The sequence below is a fragment of the Trichosurus vulpecula genome, chromosome 2, assembly GCF_011100635.1.
Source record: "Trichosurus vulpecula isolate mTriVul1 chromosome 2, mTriVul1.pri, whole genome shotgun sequence".
NCBI lineage: Eukaryota > Metazoa > Chordata > Mammalia > Diprotodontia > Phalangeridae > Trichosurus > Trichosurus vulpecula.
Window position 1 is genome coordinate 162,151,721 of NC_050574.1, and position 23,807 is coordinate 162,175,527.

General features: G+C 37.2%; 1 protein-coding gene across 1 annotated transcript; it reads left to right on the plus strand.

Moving 5' to 3' along the window:
• Positions 1–1,645: 1,645 nt before the first annotated feature.
• On the plus strand, positions 1,646–2,762 carry LOC118837918 (olfactory receptor 150-like). The gene is made up of 2 exons (XM_036745068.1): positions 1,646–1,670; positions 1,852–2,762. The coding sequence occupies exons 1-2, from the start codon at positions 1,646–1,648 to the stop codon at positions 2,760–2,762; spliced, it is 936 nt and encodes a 311-aa protein (XP_036600963.1).
• Positions 2,763–23,807: the final 21,045 nt, after the last annotated feature.

Consider the following 23,807-nt stretch of genomic DNA (forward strand, 5'->3'; position numbering starts at 1 on the left):
AAGCAAACTTCATGTGTCTATCAAGCAGTCATTACTGCAAGTGTAAGGCTCTGCGCTAGTCATACGAAAACAAAAATGAAGCAGTCCCTGCTTTCCAGGAGTTTACATCTGTAGGGGGTAGACAACATGCACATATATAAGAATATACAAAATACATAAACACAAATGCAAGATAATTTGGGGGAAGGCACTCACTGCTGGGAGATATCAGGAAAGCGTCATGTAGGAGGTAGCATTTGTCATTGAACTTTCCATGTAATAAGCACTGAATGAAGACATGAGATTGAATTGAATTAAATATTTAGCACGTGGCTTATGAGAACTCAGCTTTGAAGTTCCTTGTTCTACTACTTGACTACTCTAGACCAGAGGTGTCAAACATCTGGCAGGCCACAGGACATCCACAACACTCCCTAGTGCAGTCCAAACCAAATTAAAATGTAACTGGGAAATATTTAATAAAATACAATAAAAGAGAAATATTATATTTTAAAATTAAGTCAATATAGCATTGGAAGGGATTTTTACATATGGATTAGTGGCCCCAATTTCTATTTGAATTTGATACTATTGCTCTAGAACACAAGATAGAGTGAGGCAGGGAATTTCCCTACCAACTCCCCAAGAGAGATTGTTAGATACTTGGAGTATGAATTCAAATGCTAGAGTTAGGGAATAAGAAGGGTAAACATCAATAATTTTTTTTCCCAACAGAGTTGGATCTCTGGTGAGTCTCTTGTCAAGCCTTTGTCCATAGCATTTCTAATAAGAACCTTGAAATCTTAAAACTGGGAAGGAAATCCTCTTGTAACATGCAGCCCTGGTGAAATTAATAGGTAGCAGTTTATTCCTGAACCTGTAGAGGATGATCTGTGAAAATTCACATTCAGAAATTATCATTTCAAGGGCTTAAAATTCAGAATAGCGAATAGCTTAAAAACAGATTTCCATATTTTTCCTCCATTTAACATAAAACTATATGTCAGGGATCAAATCTAACCTCATCAAGATTGTTTTCCTTCAAGGACAATGTCAGTGCAGAGTTTATAAAGTGCCACACTGGAGGGTAAGTGTATATATAACTCGGTATCCTGATTTGTCTATCTAAACTGATAGTTATGGAATCCAAAAGCTCTGTGAAACACCCTCTCCCTGTTTCAATTAATCTATCCATAACATATTCTACTTTGTGAATGCCAAAGCACTTGGGGCAAAAGGGGAAAATATACAGATGTAATCAAAATTGCAGTGGCTCCAATCCCTTAGAACCTAGCATTTTCCAGTGACTTTTTTAAACTGATAACCTCTAGGCAGCCACCAAACTCTTCTGTAACACTGCTTTCCTGTCCCTGAAATGAAGACCAAGGTCATGGTCCCTACCATATCATCCAGCAGAGGAAACTAGTGGGCTCCTTGTAAAGCTTCACAAACATGGACAGTCAAAACTCAGTCAACAGTCAATGAGCTAGAAATGTAGATGATAAAGAACAGCTGGAATTTTCTTCTTTTCTCTTTCCCTGAATCCTGTCCATCTGTGTCATTAGTGGTTACATTGTTTGACTCAGAAGCTTAGTCTTCAGTCTTACATCTCAGTGGAAATTAAAAACATCTGCTTTGAGTTTGCCTGCCCTCTATTATTCCTGATATGGATAGTATGGAAGTGGAAATATGTATTCAGAGGACAAAGAGACAGACTCAAAGGGATCAAGATAGCCATAACTTATAAATTTTCCACTGTGGGTGAGCTTTGTCTGGATGGGGAAGGTAACGAAGATCCTCTTTTAATACATTGCTTTTCTCTCTTTCCCACAGATCAAACCCAAACAACGTTCATGGGAAATCATTCCACAGTGACAGAATTTATTCTTGCAGGGTTGACAAACCAGCCAGAGCTCCAGATTCCCCTTTTTCTCCTCTTTCTGGGCATTTATTTGGTCACTGTGGTAGGAAACATGGGTATGGTAATATTGATTGCTCTCTGTTCTCACCTTCATACCCCCATGTATTATTTCCTTAGTTGTCTATCCTTTATTGATCTCTGTCACTCAACTGTCATCACTCCCAAAATGCTAGTAAACTTTATTGGAGAAAAAAACATCATCTCTTACCCTGAATGCATGACTCAGCTCTATTTCTTCCTCATTTTTGTAATTGCTGACTGTTACATGCTGGCTGTGATGGCCTATGACCGTTATGTTGCCATCTGTAACCCCTTGCTCTATAATGTCATTATGTCCCCACAGATCTGCTCAGGGCTAGTCAGTGTGGTATATGTAATGGCCTTTGTTGGTGCCACAGCTCACACAAGCTGTATGCTTAGAGTGATCTTTTGCAAGAAAAACATCATCAATCATTATTTCTGTGATCTTCTTCCCCTTTTGAAGCTATCCTGCTCCAGTACTTACATCAATGAAGTACTGATTCTATTCTTAGGTTCATTAGATATTTTTGCCCCTGTACTCATCATAGTTAGCTCTTACATATTCATTATGGCCAGCATTCTCCGCATCCAGTCCACTGAGGGAAGGTTCAAAGCCTTCAGCACTTGCAGCTCTCATATCATGGCAGTTTCTCTCTTCTATGGTTCTACAGCATTTATGTACCTGCAGCCCTCTTCTGTCAGATCTATAGAGCAGGGGAAGGTGTCCTCAGTGTTTTACACCATAGTGATACCCATGTTGAACCCTTTGATCTATAGCCTGAGGAACAAGGATGTCAAAGTTGCCCTGAGGAAAATTCTAAAGAGAAGTAAATTCTGGTGAAGAAGAATTGTTATTGTGGTACTAATAGAATATTTTAGTGCTATTTTATGAGAAATAAAACATTGTTCCATCCTAGATGGTGGCATCAACTGACTGTATTCCTTCAATAAATCTTTTCCTGTTATCTCCCTCCCAAAATTACCTCCTCTTTCATCTACATTTTCAATGCCTTTAGGAGGAGGAATCATTTAAATATTATTTCCAATAATACAGAATAGCAACATATCTAATCTTAGGTCAGATAAGCTACTGACAATTTAAGAAATGAATCACAGTGTAGCTATAAGGGAACTACACATTAAAATAGACCTGTTTTGTGATCCTATGTACCTCATTTTAGATGAAGGTTCAGTTTATTTTTATCATTGCAAGAGGCTAATTGTCTACATTTGGAAGCTCTGCCTTGTCTCTAATGTGGCCATTCACATTTATTAATCCTGTTCATCTGGAATTAATTTTTGCACTTCATATAGCCTACCTTCAAGATTCATGGGCTCTTGCCTGTTGTTCCAATTTTCGTCTTGCCCACTCTTGGTGTTTTAGTCTTGGTGTTTTAGTATATTTATGCACCTAAAAAATCCAGAATATGTGTTAAATTTCATATATTTATGGACTATGGACTCCCTCAACTCTGCCAACTGCAATTGTGCCCAAGCTTTCAGTACTAAGTCCATCATTATCTAATCAGGCTACTAATGTCCTCTTGCCTACACAAAAACTTTCAGTGCTCTCATTAACCCTATGTATCCCAGAGCTCCTCTTGGGATCAAGAAAAAATAATCTACAAATTTGCTGCTACGTCATGGCATATATCTAACTTTAAGTATCTAGAGCTAAATACATAATCAGTTTGCTTGCACTGAAGGGATTGAGGGGATTAGCATGGTAAGTGGTTATGAGAATTGAATGAACCACGTTGACTCCATCAATTCTGAAGATGATAGGTCAGCTTCCTTTCTATTCAATTATGGGTCTAGTCTAATTTCCATCTTGTGAGAAAACTATTCAATTATGGGAATTGTGAAACTTAGGGATGCGTGGCTGGGAAGCTGGACTATCTCTACTTATACCTTAGAGACCCTTCACTAAGGACCTAGTTTATACTTACCAGAAACCCAGCCAGATTTGAAGATTAGTACAAGAAGTTTTCTCACAATTATACATCTCAAACAACTCTTATGTCTTCTCTGAAAACTGGCCCCCTATTGGTCAGTCAGCTATTTTTTATGTTCCTTTGAACATAGATACTTGTAGAGAGTGGGACCTCTTTTTTGATTTCAAGGAATTGCAGCTGTTTGCTTTCCCCCTCCTAACTTGGAAAGTCCCTAATCTCTCTTCCAATTAGAAATCCGATTACCTAATTTTGTATTCTAGTTAATTGTTTTTTTAATTAATTGCTCTTATTTGATTAACAGTTTTAATGCATAAAATCTTCTTCTCCCTATATTTAGAGTCCAGCCTTAAGGTGAGGAGGTCCAGTACCAATTAGTTAGGCAATTGGCATGTATTCCTTAATAAACTGATACACTCTGAAGTTTGAGCCTTTGTTTCCTCAGTTATTTCATGCTTCACCCACCACAGCACAGACATCAGATATGCTACTTATTTCTATAGCGTATATACACAGAAGCCCCCTGCCTAAGGTAGTTTTATGAAGTTTCTGGTGAGCACACCTTGTGACAGTTTATATAATTGGATTTTCGGTTGGGGAGGTGGTTGTGAGAGAAATATTCTCAGGTATAGATAATGCACTTATAGTTTAATTTGGGTTCTAAAACTCTTAGATCTGCCTTTCTTCATGTAGAAAATTAATAAAGGATGTAACTGCTGAGATCAGTAGCCACTTCTCTGAAATATCCAAGGAACAGCTCACCATTATGTCCATTACTGGAAAAACTTGTAGGTAGGTAAAAGGTTTCTTGTCATTCCACACCCAGGACTATGGAGGCAGCCTTCTTCTTAACTTAACTCCATTATACTCTTGTCCTAAGCTTTTCTTCTTGTTATATATGACATATATAACATTACTTAGGTTAAGTCAACAGGTGATCAATAGGTTTGGGCTAACAAAACCAGAGCCAAGTAAGTTTGGGTCACATAGAGTAAAAGAGTTTAAGAAATTATAGGTTCTATCCCTATAACACCCAGATGGCAATGTAAGGAATGTATATGCCATATGTACAGAACTGATATTTTGATGGTGTGGGGAACTCCTAATAGGAATTGTATCAATGTAAAGGTTGGAGTGGAAGTGGAGATAGGACTCAGGGAGTTGAAAGGGATTTAGAATTTCTTAGGCACATATTGGGAAAGGTGACTTAGAGCAATATAGATTCCTTGGGTATATATAACAGAGGTGAGGAAGGGCAGATATACTTTTATTAACATGAGAAACATATAGCCATATGTGAGGATATGAAAACATCAGTAAGTACTCAATCTATAGATGCTCAAAACTCTTACAGATAACTGTATTTTTCTGGATTTGAATTAATTTGGGGGGTGGGAGATAGGTAAATCCTTTGAATTGTAGGTCAATTAATATTATGTTGACTCCTGGCAAAAAATCTAGAACACATTAAAGGGATAAATTATGAGCACTTAGAAAGAAAAGCAATGATCCCAGGATAGGTTCATTAAGGATTGCTCTTTCAATATAAACATAATTTTAGACCAGTTAACTAGAGTAGTAGAAAAATTAAATTCAATGGATTTTTTTGTTTGTTTTTAGCTTAATTCTATGAATTGTTTGAAGTAGAGAAATCCTGGTGAGTAAACTCCCTCCACGAGTACAGATTGGCAACTGTTTAGTCACTTACAGGCTGAACTGTCTAGGACACTGAAAACCACAGATGAGAGTTACATAAATTTTTAAAATTTGGTAAGAGTTTTCATATTACTGTTTTGTGTAGAAGACAGAATGTTGGACTTGAAATCAAGAATACCTGGATTTAACTCCTGTCTCTGATATTCATTAAGTGATTATGAACAATTTAAATACTCTCTGAACATCAATTTCCTCATCTATAAAATCAGAATAAAAATATCTGTGGTACCTGACTCACAAGTTTGTTGTAGGGCATAAATAAACTATATCATTGAGGAAGGAGCAATATCCTAATAACTTATCCCCATGCAAGTTAGGCTAAACTTTTATTAGAAGGTATCAAAATCATCCTTGTTACTTGTTCAGGTGACTAAAGGCTCAGGCTATTCGTTGTTGTTAGTCATGTCTAACTTCATGGCCCCACTGGGGTTTTCTTGGCAAAGATATTGAAGTGGCTTGCCATTTCCCTGCCCTACTGCTTCTGCATTAACTGAACCTGTGCTGGTTCCTTCTTGCCTCCACTGCTCTCCACAGCATAGTTGGGTCTTTTGGTCCTTGTCAGCAGAGGTTCCCTAGATCCTCCCCGGGTCAGATGCCCAACTACTCTCCCTGTACAGGGGGTAAAAGTTCCTGTGGCTGGGGCCCAGACAGCCTCTCAAAACAGCTAACATGAGGGCTTCCTGATTGTTGTTTAAGCAGCTTACTACTTGTGATTAAAGTGGACTCTAGCCTGGAGGTGTTTACTCTTCACTGGGAGGAAATCTGGTGCTGAGGTTTTCCTTCTGGTCTTTCACAATTGTCACAAGAGGACCCAGAGGTGCTATTTTGTCTCTTTTGTGGAGGAAAGTCTTGAGAGCCTGAGATTATATGACCTACTCAGCCATCTTCCCTGAATCCTCTCCCTCAGGCATTCTTGATGAAAAGACCATAGCTGCATAGAAAATTTGACTTTCAAATACAAGACTCAAGAGAAGCATAAAAAGGTAAACAGGAAAGGGAAATCATAAGGAACTTAATAAGTTTAACTGTTTACATTCCTACTTGGGAAGATGATATTTGTAATTCATAAGACCTTTCTCATTATTAAGATAGTTAGAAGGAGTATGTATAGAGAGAGAGTGCATAGATGGGAGTTGTATATGAAGGGATGATATCTAAAAAATAAAATTTAGTGGTGAGATTGGAAAATATCATGAGAAATTGAAAGGGAGAAGTAGAATGGGGCAAATTATCTCACATAAAAAAGACAACAAAAAGGTTTTATAGTAGAGAGGAAGGAGGGGTGAGGGGATTTAGTGAGCCTTAGTCTCATCAGAATTGGCTCAAAGAGGGAATAACATACAAATTTAGTTGCATATAGAAATCTATCTTATCCTATGGGAAAGTAGGAGAGGAAGGGGATAAGAGAAGAGGGGAATGGTAATAGAAGGGATGGCAAATTGGGGAAGGGTGTAGTTAGAAGCAAAACACTTGATGAGGGAAAGGACGAAAGGAGAGAGAACAGAATAAATGGAGGGATAGGATAGAGGGAAATATAGTTATTACTAGTAATTACGAAAAAAAACCTTGAAACAAGTTTCTCTGATAAATGCCTCATTTCTCAAACATATAGACAATGGGGTACTTGGGTGCTTGTTCTTGGACACTAATTCTAACATCACATTTCTCCTTAGTCTCTGCTTGGGTGCCTGTGCCTGGACTCCAATTCCAAAACCACATCCAATTGTAAAATCACATCTCTCCCTAGCCTCAAAATACTGTCTCAGGCAGTTTCTCTCTAAGGGCAGCATGCCTTAGCAAAACACTTGTCTCTCCTCCAGCTGTACATATAGAATTTATTAGTTTGGACTCCCTGTGTATGTGCTAATTGGTCGTGCACTGCACCATAATAGTATTTACTACTTACTGACCTTACTGTTATGTATCCTAGACATAGTCAAATGTATACTCCCTTACATTCATCTTGTCTAATAAGCTATTTGATTGAAGCAACCCAGATATTTCCAGTTATCCCTGACTGTTAGTGAACTTAGTGAGGTTTCACATTCAAAATGACTCCTTCAGGTCGCCCCCCCCCCCGGGCTATTTCCCAGTGAATTCTGGTTAACATACCTGCATAGTAGATACAAAAAGTGCATGTTCCTTTAAGAACTGACCACACCTTAACCACTCACTAATCCCATCCCAAAATACCTAATTGACATGTTTCACCACAAAACCTCCTATAAAAACTTTTCTTGCATTCATGTAAGGTTTCAGGTTCCCTAAGAACTGTTACCCACTGTAAAGCACAATAAATCTTTGCCACCTTGACTTAAAGAATGCTTGAGATCATGAATTTATTTCAGATGGCCCTGATGCTCTCCAGTACTCTGGTCTTTGAGGGGTACTCCCCCTCAAAGACTCATCTGGGAACTCCACTCTTGGGGTTCCTGGACCTCATCTCCCTCAACTCTCAACATAAAGAAATGAGTGAAATTTATAAGAATAAGAGCTATTCTCCAATTGAAAAATGACCAAAAGATAATGATCAGTTTTAAGATGAAATAATTAAAGCTCTCTATGGCCATATGAAAAAAAATACTCTAACTCACTATTGATTGGAGAAATGCAAATTAAAACAATTCTGAAGTACTAACTCATACCTATTAGATTGGCTAATAGGACAGAAAAGGAAAATGACAAATGTTGGAGAGGATGTGGGAAATATGAGACTTTAATGCACTGTTAGTGGAGTTGTGAACTGACTCAATCATTCTATAGAGCAACTTGAAACTATGCCCAAATGGTTATAAAACCATGCACACCCTTTGACTTAGCAATACCACTACTAGGTCTGTATCCCAAAAGAGATAAGAAAACAAAATAACAAGGAAAAGGACCTATATGTACCAAAATATTTATAGCAGCTCTTTTCTAGGGGCAAATAATTAGAAAATGAGGAGATGCCCATCAGTGGGGGGAATGGCTAAACAAATTGTGGTATGTGATTATGATGGAATACTATTGTAGTATATGAAATGGTGAGCACGATGCTCTCAGAAAAACCTGGAAGGACTTACATGAGCTGATGCAAAGTGAAATGTACTGTGCAGAATGTAACAGCAATATTGTAAGATGATCAACCGTGAATGACTTTGCTATACTCAGCAATACAATGATCCAAGACAACTCTGAAGGTCTTAAGACAACAAAACGCTATCCATGCCCAGAGGAAGAACTGATGGCATCTGCATACAGATTGAAACACGCTTTTTAACTTTATTTTTCTTGAGGTTTTTGCCCATATTTTCTTTCACAACATACTGTTATGGAAATGTTTTGTATGACTACACATGTATAGCCTATATTGAATTGCTTGCCTTCTCAATGAGAGGGGTAGGAAGGGAGGAAGGGAGAGAATTGGGAACTCAAAATTTTAAAAATAAATGTTAAAACTTGTTTTTATATGTAACTGGGGAAAAATAAAATACTAAGTAAAAAAATAAAATAAAGAGCAACATATAATGATGAAGCATATGATAATTTGAATTTGGTTAAAATGTAAAACACATAAAGGTCAGGAGTATTTCTTTTTTTATTCTCTCTATCCCCAGTGCCTGACGTTTAAGAATTATCCTTTTAGAAATTGACTGATATTTATTTCATTCACTTCCATCAATGCTCAAAGTGTTTTTGGTAAAATTACGTGAACTCATAAAATCATGAAATATCAGATCAGGCAAAGATAAATTGAAGCCAAAAATAACGGAATAAGAAATTTGGGGATAGAACACAAATATAACTCTAAATATAAATTCTAGGACAATAACTATCAACATAAAATTATGCAAATTAAATGAATGGTCATTTCTTATCCTATGAAATTAACATGATCCCTGTCCTCTTAAGTAACCAACTGCACACACTTCTTCAAAGCTACCCAATTTGATCCTTAGTCTCATCAGGCCAGCCTCCTCAAATGTATCACAAACACTATGTACTCATTCCCATCCCACCAGGAGTGCCTTCCTGAATACTTCTCGAACATCTATATCTTGTTCATTTCTAAAGGCCTAGATAAACTTCCACCTTCTCTATAAAACTGTCTTTTAATATTCCCACCTGCATTAAAAGTATTTATACATTTTAGCCCTCAAAGTAAAACATAACAATGTAGTATTCTGCTTGCTCTGTTATTTCATGGCAGTTTGTTACTATTATCTCTGCAACTCATTAGTAAACTACCCCTGGACCAGGTTATATAATTCTACTCTGTCTTAGTTTATTGATGAGCACAGCTTAGTATGAATAAATAGTTCATGATTCATCACTTGATGATGAAAATCTGGTGAGTAGGGTAGATAGGAACAAATACAACCACACTGAAGTCATTTTTAAATTTATATTGAGGAGCAAAAGCTTATCTATCTTGTCATCTAATTTTTCTAAGGCTGACTTCATTCCTTCCCTCGGGATCTCTGGCCACCTTCAGATCAAATAATACCTGTTCACACACTTAGAAAGAAAGGGGACAAATTGATGTCTTCTTGGAATATCACCTTTAAAAGGTGTCACTTTTCCCCTTCCACTTCTTTTCTGAATAAATTTGACATTGTTGAGTATACACATAAACAATAACTTTATTTACCTCAATACAGTTCTAATGGAGTCTGTTTTCTGATTTATTCCAAATGTATAATAATTCTGATACAAAAATCATGGGATTACATAATCATTTTATCATATCTCTAAAGATGAACAAGGAATTAAAGTCTATATAGTATAATTTGTTATTTTGCAGATGAGAAAACTCAAGTTCAGGGGGTTAAGCAAATTGTCCACAGTCAGGAATAAGGTAATTATCAGATGTGGGACTGAATCCAGGTCTTCTTACTACAGAGATGCTCAATTTGGTTTCACTGTCGAAGGTTCGAGGAGTTACGGAAAACTGATACTTAGGAAGCTAGTATAAGCATGAGTTTTATTGCTATAGGTTGCAGTAGGTAGGGAACAACAAAAGGATACATGCAACCACATTATACAGAAGTACTGACAGAGATTCTGCCACATAGGACCAGAGTCTTGGTAGCAAGACATAATGGCAAAATCTTTGAGGCATTGCATGCTTAGAGTTGAGTCTGAAGAGGAAAACTTTATACCTTCAAGATAGGGTTGGTGTAGAACAGGTAATCAATGCCAAATATAGGAAAGAGTATTCTTAATCAGACTCAGATTTGGTGGAGAAATTCCTTGGGTCAATTATAAACAGCAGATTCTGGTTGGGAGATTTTCCTAATTAGGACCAGAAAATAGATGAGGGTCCAAATCTGTAAACAGGGATCCCAGAAATGTGTGATGACTTGTAGCTGCTGCAGTTGGCTGGGCGTCTTATCCAATCAGAAGCTGCAATCATTTACATGATTGACATAGGGTCAGAGAGAGTCAGGGTAATGGAAAAGTATAGGTTGTCATTGATTATATGTATATTGTCAATAGGACCCCTTAACCTAAATTACTTAATATTGTAGTCCTATACATATGTTATGATATCACATATTATATTTTAAAAATCATAATTATCACAGGAGATATCAGATTCCTTAATGTGAACAGCTCATAGCTCCAATTCTATTTTTTTCAAAAAATTAAAATGCAAATTATATGTTTCTGTGTAAGTTAGTTTTTGGATTTTGCGTTAATTCATGAATATTAGGTGATTTAGCTATTTTTTAGACAACAGCACTAAACTTGACAGTTTTGTATAATGTTTATAGAATTGTCCTCAAAGTCAGGATTAATTATATTCAATCCTACCTCACAAACTTGCTGGTTTTATGACTTAGGCCAAGTCACTAAGCATCTCTCACTTTGTCCATCAACTCTCTAAGGCCAGAAGTTGCAATCAGGTGCTAATCTTTATTGTTAGAGATATTTTTCCACATTGTGAATTCCTTATGCCAATGAAATTGTAAATATAATTTTTTTAACCTAAGTATTTCATGAGCACACCAGAATCTTTTTTTCTTTCTGTTATTCCAAAATTTCCAAGTATGTTGCACTCCTAAGAAATAACTTGCCAGAAACTTGCCAGAAATACTTACCTTAATCTCTTCTATGGGTTTATCTCGTTAAGAGTATAGACTTATCTTGGAAAAAGCAATTTGTCTTCTCCATCACATTCTGTTTTCAACCCATCTTAATCAATGAATTTGAATTGCACTTTGGTTATTTAATAGGTTCCTTGTAGGATAGTCCCCCTCTCATCTTTTCTTGAGTTTTCAAGGTGAGGATAAGACAGGTACATTTGAGTTTCTGGCAAGATATATCTCTAGACACTTTGCTCTTTTTCTCAGGGGCCAAAGAATATGTGGAAGTTGGGTTTCAAAGAGATCTGGGCCCCCACAACGGTTGGTTTCATGGAAAAGATCAGGGCAATTGGCACTTTATTGTCTGGTCTTTAGCGAAGGAATCTGAGTACCTTGCCAATGACATCAGATATGACAATCTACAGTATGGATTCTTCTATTCCTTCTTGTTCTTTTTTGTTTCTTTCAGAGGGGGGAAGGCAAGGCAATTGGGTTAAGTGACTTGCCCAAGGTCACACAGCTAGTAAATATGGCAAGTGTCTGAGGTCGGATTTGAACTCAGGTTCTCCTGACTCCAAGGCCAGTGCTGTACTCACTGCGCCACCTAGCTGCCCCCTAAAAAGCAGTTTTTAATAGGTTGATGTCATCTTGGATGGATTTTTCCAGAAGAGTGACCCAGGGATTTGTCCTTAGTCCTGTCTTGTCCAATATTTTTATCAACACCTAGATATCTAGATGGTATGCTCATCAAATTTAAATATGATACACTGTTAGCTGGGTTAGTTAATATGTTGGATAACTTTCAGGATGGAAAAAATTAGGTCTTGACAAGCTAGCCTAATTTTGCCAAGTCTAAAAAGATGAAATTTAATAGAGATAAACATAAAGTCCTATACCTGTGTGGAAAAAATAAAGTATAAACTTATACATGGGAGAAGCACGGTTAGGCAATGGTATTGCGGAAAAGGCTTTGTTAATTTGTGAGACTACAATGTTAATATGAGTCAACATTAGGACATGACACCCACAGAAACTAACATAAACTTAGAATACTTTAAGATAAGTATACTATTCTGAGCAAGTTAACCTGAGAATTTCAGGACTTGCCATAATGAAAAAATCATTTTTAAAAAGAATGAAAGAAATCATAATGAGATCTACTATTTTGCCCAATGAGGAGGTCACTGAAAAAAAACGAGAGGATCCTTGGGGGCAAGTCATGACCCCGTCATAGAATTCATGATAGTGAAAGAAAAGGAAGATTAAATATAGTCAGATGTGCACCCCCAAATTAGAGGAGTTAAAGTTTTATGTGGTTCTGAGAACGAATGGGTGACAAAATATTCTTCAAGGAAGTTAGCAGAAGGGGAAGAGGAAGCTATCAGGATTAACATTCTGAAGAAACAACAGAAAATGTATTAATTGGGAAGAAAAAAGAGACCTGTCTAAAGAAGCTTATATAGCCACATCAAGAATGACTCATTTAAAAAAAAAAAACAAACATGAAGAAGATACAGGCAATAGGTGGTAATTGTGGTTGAATATAATCAAATTGGACTTTTAAAATATTGTCAATAGTGTTAAAACAAAGAATTGGTTGATATTGATATTGGAAATAAACTTTATGAATAACTATGTTATGACTTTAATAAAACCAAAATTGTGGGTGGAATTAAGAGAAGGATCAAAAGAATGGGACTGCTATTTAATATGGATGGAATACAGATATAGGTGATGAAGTAGCTAAACTATTCATTTCTCCTTTTCCTACTATTTTTTCTTCCAAAGAGTATAAATTTAAAGTTCAAAAGACATCTGTTTTTGCTCTATACTCTCTCACTTGGTGAATTCATCATCTACCAGGGTTTCAAATATAATCATCCTGCAGATCATTCCAAGGTCTATAAATCCTACTCTCTCTTCTAAGTTCCAATTTCATATTAACAACTGTTTTTTGAACATCTCAACCTAGATGCCCCATATGTACCTCAAACTCAAAACATTAAAAAGCGGAACTCATTTCCCCCCTTCTTTCAAACTTTCCAATTACCATTCCCAATTGCTGTCAAGGGTGACACCATTCTCCCAATGATACAGATTCATAACTTTGATATTATCCTTAAATCTTTACTCTCACTCATCTGAAAGATCCAATTCAATGTCAAATCTTCTTTCTACTTTCACAAAAGTTTAGTATATATACCCTTCTCTTTACTTACATGGCCACCACCCTAGTTCAGGCTCTCGTATCTCTCACCTAGACAACTGACAAAGCTTTCTAATAATTCTTCCCGACTCATCTCCAATCCATCTCCAATCCATCTCCAGTCCCGTCCTCTACTCCAATCCATCCTCTACTCATGTGCCAAGGTGTTTTATTTTTTCTAAAGTATAGGGTTGATATTGACATCCCTCTATTTAAAAAACAAACAAACAAAACAAAACCCCAGTAACTCTCTTATCTATAGGCTCAATCACAAGGTCTTCTATTTGTTATCTAAAACTCTTGGCCACTTCCTGCCTTTCCACTTTGCTTCCTTCCCCATATTTTATGATCCAACCACACTGACCTGATAGTTTTTCCTTTTAAATAACAGTTTACCTCTTGGCTGTGATTTTGCATTGGCTAGTCACCATGCACAGAATGGCCTCCTCTCTCACCTCTATCTCTTAGTTTCCCAGACTTCCTTGAAGAATCAGCTCAAAATTTACCTTCTGCAGAAAACCTTTCCTGGTCCCACCAGCTGCTAGTGCCTTCCCCTTTAAGGCTGTCTTCCATCAATTGCGTGTGTGTGTGTGTGTGTGTGTGTGTGTGTGTGTGTGTGTGTAAAGGGAGGAGGGTGCAGTGTATGTAGTCATCTGCCTATTATCTCCCCAGCTAGAATGCATTCTCCTTGACAGTAAGGACTGTTTTTGCTTCCCCCCTTTTTGTATCCTTAGTACTTACCACAGTTTATGGCATAGAGTAAATGCTTAATAAATGCTTGTTATTAAACTGCCTAAGAAGATGGAATATATTCCTCTCCCACCTGTGGGAGCCAGTTATCAAATTCCTACAGTGTCATCAAACCTTCCTCAGTGCAAAAGAGGGTACTGGATTTTTGTGATATTGGTGGAATTTGTTTTATGTGAAGGAGAAACAGATTCTACATTTTGGGGTGGTCCATTAACATCTATTTGATTTAAAGCTGTCTTTAATGAAGTTGGTTATAAATGGACATTCTAGAATGAGGTAAAGAAATGGCATTATGAGGGTGTTATGGGGTTTAATGTACACCCTTAAGGACATTTTGGCCATCATGTAAGTACTTTTTTTTCTTACTTAAGCCACATTCTTACAGCAGGGCCTCTTAACCTGGAATATGTGAACTTAAAAAAATAATATTTTGATAGCTGTGTTTCAACATAGTTTCCTTTGTTCTTGTTTTATTTTATGCATTTAAAAACATTCTTAGAAGTGATCTGTGTGCTTCATTATTGTCTAGGTGTCCACAACAGAAAAAAAATGAAAATATCTGCTTTCAAGAGTAAAAGTATAGCCTTTGGTATTTCTGATACATAAACTCAGAGGAACTTTTCCAACTATTCCCTCATTCAAAGCCCTCTAAGGATTCTAGTGGAAATACAACATTTAAATTAATCTCCTTGTTCATTTTCTCCCCAGAGTCACAAGGAAATTTTGTCTTCTGAGTTTCATTGCGCTGATAGCTATGAAATTTTTATTATTTTTCCCTCTGTAGAACCATGGTAGCAGAGGGGTTGGGGGGTTGAGGATTGGAATGGATTTCCTTGCAGAGACAAAGAGACTGTGGGTTGTAAGTAATTAAAATTTAAAATTAAACCAAGTACAGAAAAAGATTATAGGATATTTAATTTAGTCTCTTATCTCAAGATAGAATTCAATTTGATTTTAGTCACACGATACTTAGTCATAACATTCTTTGTAATCTCACTTCAGTGTCTAGGGACACTCACAAGTATGATCAAGCTCCTCTGTTTTACATTTTAAGTTTATTTCCACATTTTCTGATTTTTTAACATCTTGCAAAAAAAAAAACAGAGGAATGGAGGAATTGTTCTTACTTGCAAGGGGACTGAACAGCAGCACAATTATATACACATTTAAATGCATACACATACATACATGTATTTTTACATTGAGACCCAAGCATACAGAGAAACCTTTCTTATCAATTGGGCAAAAATCTAGTTAGCAGGTTCTTACCCTGGGGTCGGTGAACTTGGATTTTTTAATATCTCGATAAATTTGTTTTAATATTATTGTTTCCCTTGGTAACATTATGTATTATATTTTATTTGCATAAAAACATTCTGAGTAAGAGTTCACAGGTTTCACCAGACTGCAAAAAGAGTCCATGGCACACACAAAAAAGAAAAAGACACCTTGATTTAACTGGTAATAATTTATCTATATTAGGAGATCTCAGAAGTAGAGAATAAAGCAAAAAACTTTCATTAAATACCTACTATGTGCAAGACATCACACTAGGTGTTGGGGATAGAATATCATAATTAGACATTCCTTGCCTTTAAGGAATTTACTTTTCTATTGGGGAACATGAGATGTTCATAGATATGTAAATATATGAAATATACAATACAAATACAAAGTGATACAGGGGTAGAAAGACTCCTAAATAGCAGGATCAAAAAAGGCATCTTATATGAGTTGGCACTTGAGTCTTAAAAGAATATAGGGATTTCTTGCCATCTGGCAGTTCTGTCATCTACTACCCAGTTCCAGATCACAGAACCAGGGCAGATAGTAATGGCTACTACTGAGAGCAGGGCATTAACTAAGTGCTGAGTGCAAAATGAATTGCAGAAACTCAGCTGTGTGACTGAGCACAGGAGTGGAGTGGTGATTCATTTCTAACCTTTAGCTTAGCACAGGAGCCTGTGGTATAAAAGCCATGGCAGGAGACTGAGACCAAAGGGGAACCAGAGATTCAGTAACTGAACCTGCAGAACCTCCCAAAAGGCTGACAATAACTGAGTTCAGCAAAATCTATGATACAACTACATACAAACCAGAAGACACAAACCTGGTTCAGGAACTTGCAGAGCTCAGAAGAGGAGGACATTGAATAGACCTCTTCTTAGATAACACCATCTCAGAATCATTGAAAATTTGCAGGCATGCAAACTGAGTTGTGAAAGCAGCAGAAGCTTAGGCTAGACATTTCCAACACACACACACATACATATACATATATGTATATACATACACACATACATACATAAGTACATACATACACACACATCTCTGAATTTCAACATCCAGAAATAGCTTGGAATAAAGAACAAACAAAAAAAGAACTCTACTATAAAGAGCTACTAGGATGACAGAGAAATTGAAGACACAGACAGGGAAGATAATGGCTCAAAAACATCTACAGGGTGTTCCTAAACTCTGGACACATAAGCAAAAATGCACATTTTCAAGAAATGAAATGAATGAAATTTTCAACAACATTTTATTTAATTGGAATATTAACAAATAATATCTTCAATATGATTTTTGTCATTTGTGATGCAAAGGTTGATGCACTTTGCAAGATTCACATGAACTAGATGCAATAACTCCACACTGCCATCAACTTAACACATTCACTCTTTACGTGTTCAATCAAGTGTGCTGCATCTGTGATTTTCATTGGGTACACCTTCTCCTTTAGCATACCCCTGAAAAGGAGTCAAGGGGGCTAAGGCCTGGTGAATGAGGAGACCACTCCACATGACCACATCTTCCAATCCAGTTAGGGAAATTGTCATTCAGCCAATCTCTTAACACCATGGCTAAATGGGCAGGGGTGCCATCTTGTTGGAACCACTCAGGAAGTCCTTCACCTAGCCTTACAATTTGGGGCATTAACTGGTCTCTCAACATGGTGAGACAAGTCTCCCCAGTTACATGTTCATCAAAGAAAAATGGCCCCAACATATAAGCTTTCCACAAACCATACCACACCATAATTTTTTACTCTCCTTGCTGTTTGGAGTGGTTGACCCAAGTGGATTGCTTTGTGTCCAGTATTGAACATTCTGTCTGTTAGCCACACCATTCACATAAAACAAAGCTTCATCACTGAACAACACAGAGTCTTCTGTGAACTGGTTAATGAGATGTTAATGAGATTTGCTATGTGTCTAAACTTTAGGGACACCCTGTGTAAGCAGTCTCAAAGAAAAATGCAGATTAGACATAAGCCTCAAAAGAATTCATAGGAGAGTTAAAGCAAGAGCTAAAGAAAGTTGCAAAAAAGGGTGGGGGAGGAGTGATTTTGAAAATCAAATAGGAGTGGTAGCAGAAAAAGTGGGAAAAGAAATAAGAACTATCCAAGAATATTATGAAAATAATAGTAGGTTAATATTTATATAGTGCTTACTCTGTGCTAGGCACTGTGCTAAGTATTTTACAAATATGATCTCATTTGATCCTCACAACAACCTGAGAGGTAGGTGATATCATTACTCCTATTTTACAGATGAGGAAACTGAGTCAAATAGAAGTTAAGTGACTTGCTCAGGGTTGCAAAGCTATTAATTATCTGAGGCTGGATTTGAACTTAGGTCTTCCTGCCTCCAGGCCTAGTACTCTACCCACTCCTCCACCTTGCTGCCTCCTAGAGAATTACTGCTTGATAAGAGGCAAAACATTACCGGATTAAATAACTCCTTAAAAATTAGAATTGGCCAAATGGAAACTAATGGCTCCATGAGAGATCAAGAATTAATAAAACAGAAGATTGAGAAAATATAAGAAAATATGAAATATGTCATGGAAAATAAAAATGAAAAAGAAAATAGGTCAGAGACACAATTTAAAAATAATTGGTCTACCTGGAAGCCATGAACAAAAAAAAATACAACCATAGAAATCGTACTTCAAGAAATTATGAAAGAAAATTTCCAGATGTCTTAGAACCAGAGACAAAGTAGAAATTGAAGTTAAATTTATCAACCACCTCCTTAAAGAAACCCAAAATTAAAACTAGGAACAGTGTAGCCCAAATCCAGAACTCCCAGGAGAAAATACTCTAAGCAGTTAGAAAGATATGATTCAAATACTATAGTGTCACAGGAAGGATCACACAAGATTTAGCAGTCATCATCTTAAGGAAACAGAAACCTTGGGATATGATGTTCCAGAAGAAAAAGGAGCTAGGTTTACAACCAAGAATAACTTACCCAGGAAAACTAAGTATAATCCTACAGGATGAAATGGATATTTGATGAAATAGAGAACTTTCAAGCATTCCTGATGAAAATACCAGAACTGAACAGAAAATTTTACATTTAAACACAGGGCTCAAGAGAAGGATTAAGGCAAAGATGCATGAAAAATCACAAGGGACTTTAAAAAGTTAAAGTGCTTAAATTGTTAAATGGAGAGATGATGTATATAAATAACCCCCTCAGAATTTTATCATCACCAGGGGTGTTAGGAGCATCTACTTATAAAGAGAGACTGGATGTGATTCTACCCTCTTTGGATGATCACAAAGGAAGAATGAAATGAGTGGGGAAGAAGAATGCACTGGGAGGGGGGATGGGAGAAGAAGAATGGGGTAATTGTCTCATATAAATGGAGTGAGTATTAAAGGAAGAGTTTATACAATGAAGGGGGCAGTGAGTGGGGAAGTGGTCAAGACTAGAATCTCACTCTCATCTGAAACTGATTCATGGAAGAAAGAATACACATACATTTTGGTAGAGAAACTCATCTTACTCAACCAGGAAATATGAAAGGAAGGGGCTAAGAGAAAAGGAGAGAGAATAGGAGGGAGAACAGATGTGTTGGTAAGCAAAATGGGCTCTTAGCACTCAGTCCAACCAAGTACCCTTGAAGAGTTTGGCTTCTGTTTCCTTTGATTAATTCAGTGTATTTCATTGAGTTTTACTAGGTGCTAAGGCCCAGGCCCAAACCCCTAGGAGCTAAGCCTATCTGGGTGTGAAGCTCCCAGGGTATTAAGGGGAGATGCTAACTAAAGAGCCAATCATAGGAGCCTAAGTTCTGTTCATCCAGATGACGTTTGATGATGTCTGAAATGGTACAAGAAGAGACAACAAAGCCATTTGCTTGGGGCTCTCACTCATGGTGGCTCGCCGATGCAGAGACTCTGGGCAGCTATAGCTAAGAGCCCTCCAGCTCGTAACCCAGATGTTGGGACTTTGTTAAACTCTGGTAACTATGTATTGGGATTTGAATCAGACAAGGTCTGTCTTTAGATGTTGGTAATTTGTTTGCATTTGTTCCGAAGTTCAGGGTGCTGTTTTTTTCCCCTGACCTAAGTAAATGGTTTTTGTATGCTGTATTAAAGTAAACTTGTCAACCACTTAACGTTGCTTTCCTTACTAAAGCAGATCAAAAGAACCTGAGCTTTGGCAGCATTCTTGATGATGGGCTTGTGTTGGTCTTTCACCCCCACAACAGCTCCTAGCCAGATTGTTGGAACAAAATATTAATGGAGTGAGTGGTCAGAAGCAGAAGAGACTCCTTAAAGAAGAGACAGTGTAAAAAAGAAGCATATGTATAATAGAATGGGGTGTGAGGAACTCACTCATAGAATGGAAGAAGATATTAGAACTAATTAGAAATTAGAATTCAGCAACGCGTTGTTTACAAGAAACACTTGAAACAGGAAGATAGACATGGAGTGAAAATAAAAAGTTGGAGTAGAATCTATTATGCTTCAGGCAAAGTAAAAAAGGCAGGAGCAGAAATCATGATCTCAGAAAAAGCAAAAGCAAATAGATTTAATTATATGTGATAAACAGGGAAATTATAGCTTGCTAAAAGGTACCATAGACTATGAATTAATACCAATACTGAACATATACTAACCAAATGGCATAGTATCCAAATTCTTAAAGGGAAAGTTAAATCAGCTATGGGAGGAAATGAACAGTAAAATTATAATAGTGGGGAACCCCAATTTACCTCTTTCAGATCTAGAGAAAGCTAACCGTAAAATAAATAAGGAAGAAGTTAAAGAGAAGAATTGAATTTTAGAAAAGTTAGATATGAGAATATTAAGTCAGAAAAGAAATGAGCATACCTTTTTCATAGCTGTGCCTGACACCTTTACAAAAATAGACCATTGGGCATAAAAATCTCACAGATGAATGAAAAAATAAAAACAGCAGAAGGGTGGAGCAAAGACAGGGGCTGGAAAGCATGGACTTGCTTAAGCTCTTCCCCAGGTCCCTCCAAACACCTGTAAAAATGACTCTGAACCAATTCTAGAGCTACAGAACCCATGAAATAGCAGAGGGAAGCAGGGCTCCAGGATAGGAAAACCTTGAGGTTCTCTGGGAAGGGTCTATTGCACAAAGCTAGGAGTGGAGTGAAGCATAGTCCAGCAGGGGCCACACCAGGACCAAGCAGACCAGGTGGAACTGGTGGTAGGGCCCTGAATCATTGAGCCATGGCATTCACCAGACTTCTCAACCCACGAACACCAAACACAACAGAGAAGGTTAGTGGAAAATCTTCTGGGTTGGAGTGAAAGGAGTGCATGGTCAGCCCCAGCCCTAGGGGCATAGAAGTGGTGCAGCTATGGGGCTGCTTCCAGAGCTCCAGCAAAGGTTGCTTCTGGACTCAAGTCCCACACTGTGGGAGGAACTAAGTGGCAGAATCAGAGCTGTAGAGCTGAGTATGCTTAAAATCTGAGTCTGGTCCGGGTTGGCAGTTCCTGGAGGAGGAGGAGTGCTGGTGTGGCAGAGTTTTCGGTGTTGAAGTTGCTCTGAAAACAGCAGCACAGACCCTTAAGCTTGGAACAAAGTACTCTCTACTCTACAAGCAGTCATACCCTGACAAAAACTCAAGAGTCAAGTAGTTGGCTGGGAACATGAACAGGCAGTGAAAACAGACTCAGATTCAGACTCAGACTCTAGAATCTTTTTTTGTTGACAAAGAAGATCAAAACATACAGACAGAAGAAGTCAACAAGTCAAAGAGCCTACATCAAAAGCCTCCAAGTAAAATATGAATTGGTCTCTGGCCATGGAAGACCTCAAAAACTATTTGGAAAAGCAAGTTAGAGAAGTAGAGGAAAAATTGGGAAGAGAAATGAGAGTGATGTGAGAAAACCACAAAAAACAAGTCAATAACTTGCTAAAGGAGACCCAAAATAATACTGAAGAAAATACCACCTTAAAAAATAGAACTCAAATGGCAAAAGAGCTCTAAAAAGCCAATGAGGAGAAGAATACCTTGAAAGGCAGATTAGCCAAATGGAAAAGGAGGTCCAAAAGACTACTGAAGAAAATACTACCTTAAAAATTAGATTGGAGCAAGTGGAAGCTAGTGATTTTATGAGAAATCAATAAATTATAATACAGAACCAAAGGAATGAAAAAATGGAAGACAATGTGAAATATCTCATTGGAAAAACACTGACCTGGAGAATAGATCCAGGAGAGATAATTTAAAAATTATTGGACTACCTGAAAGCCATGATCAAAAAAGAGCCTAGATTTCATCTTTGAAGAAATTATCAAGGAAAATTGCCCTAATATTCTTGAGCCAGAGGGTAAAATAGAAATTGAAAGACTCCACTAATTGCCTCTTGAAAAAGATCCCAAAAAGAAAACTCCTAGGAATATTCTTGCCTAAGTCCAGAATTCCTAGGCCAGGGAGGAAATAATGGAAGCAGCCAGAAAGAAACAATTTGAGTACTGTGGAAACACAAACAGGATACCCAAGATCTAGCAGCTTCCACATTAAGGGATCAAAGGACTTGGAATATAATATTCCAGGGGTAAAAGGAGTTAGGATTAAAATCAAGAATCAACTACCCAGCAAAACTGAGTATAATGCTCCAAGGCGAAATATGGATTTTCAGTAAAGTAGAGGACTTTAAAGCTTTCTCAGTGAAAAGACTAGAACTAAATAGAAAATTTAACTTTCAAACACAAGAATCAAGAGAAGCATGAAAAGGTAAACAAGAAAGAGAATTCATAAGGGACTTACTAAAGTGGAACTGTTTTGCTTACATTTCTACGTGGAATGATGATGTGTGTAGTCCATGAGACCTTTCTCAGTATTAGGATAGTTGAAAGGAATATATATATATAGACAGAGGGCACAGGGTGAGTAGAATGTTAAGGGATAATATTTAAAAAGTAAAATCAAATTCAGGGATGAGAGAGGAATATATTGAGAGAGGGAGAAAGGGAGAGATAGAATGGGGTAAATTATCTCATATAAAAGTGGCAAGAAAAAGCAGTTCATTGGAAGGGAAAAGGGGCCAGGTGAGGCGGAATGAGTGAATCTTGCTCTCATCATATTTGACTTGAGGAGCGAATAACATACACACTCAATTGGATATCTTACCCCACATGAAAGTAAGGGGAAGGGGATAAAACATGGGGGATGATGGAAGGGAGGGCAGATAGGGGGAAGAAGTAATCAAAAGCACACACTTTTGGAAAGGGACAGGATCAATGGAGAAAACTGAATAAAGGGGACAGGATAGGAGGGAGGGAAATACAGTTAGTCTTTCACAACATGCCTATTTATAGGAGTGTTTTGCATAATGATACATGTGTGACTTATGTTGAATTACTTGCCTTCTAAGGGAGAGTGGGTGGGGAGGGAAGAGGGGAGAGAATTTGGAACTCAAAGTTTTAAAATCAGACATTCAAAAAAAGTTGTATTTGCATGCAACTTGGAAATAAGATATGCAGGCAATGGGGCATAGAAATCTATCTTACCCTACAAGAAAATAAGTGGAAAAGGGATGGGGGGAAGAGGGAATGGGGTGACAGAAGGGAGGGCTATCTGGGGAATGGGGCAATCAGAATATATACCATTTTGGAGTAAGGGGGAGGATAGAAATGGGCAGAAAATTTGTAACTCACAATCTTGTGGAAATCAATGCTGAAAACTAAAAAATATTAAATAATGAAGTATGGAATTCAAAAAAACCAGCCAAAATATTGAATGCATTTTGATGGCCATAATGCAATACAATTATGTTTAATAAATGACCTTTAAACCTAGATTAAAAATTAATTGGAAAATAAAGTAATCCTAAAAAATTAGAGGTCAAGGAATGTGGTAATTTCAAGGGAAGAAGATTAGGAAGTAAATATGACTGATAAAATAGTTATTTGTTTATG

Bases quoted from the DNA above. Each gene is read 5' to 3' on its own strand.
- LOC118837918 (XM_036745068.1), top strand. From the start codon at position 1,646: ATGGATAGTATGGAAGTGGAAATAT. The intron at 1,671-1,851 runs GTATTCAGAGGA...ATCATTCCACAG, and splicing joins TAGTATGGAAGTGGAAATAT to TGACAGAATTTATTCTTGCA.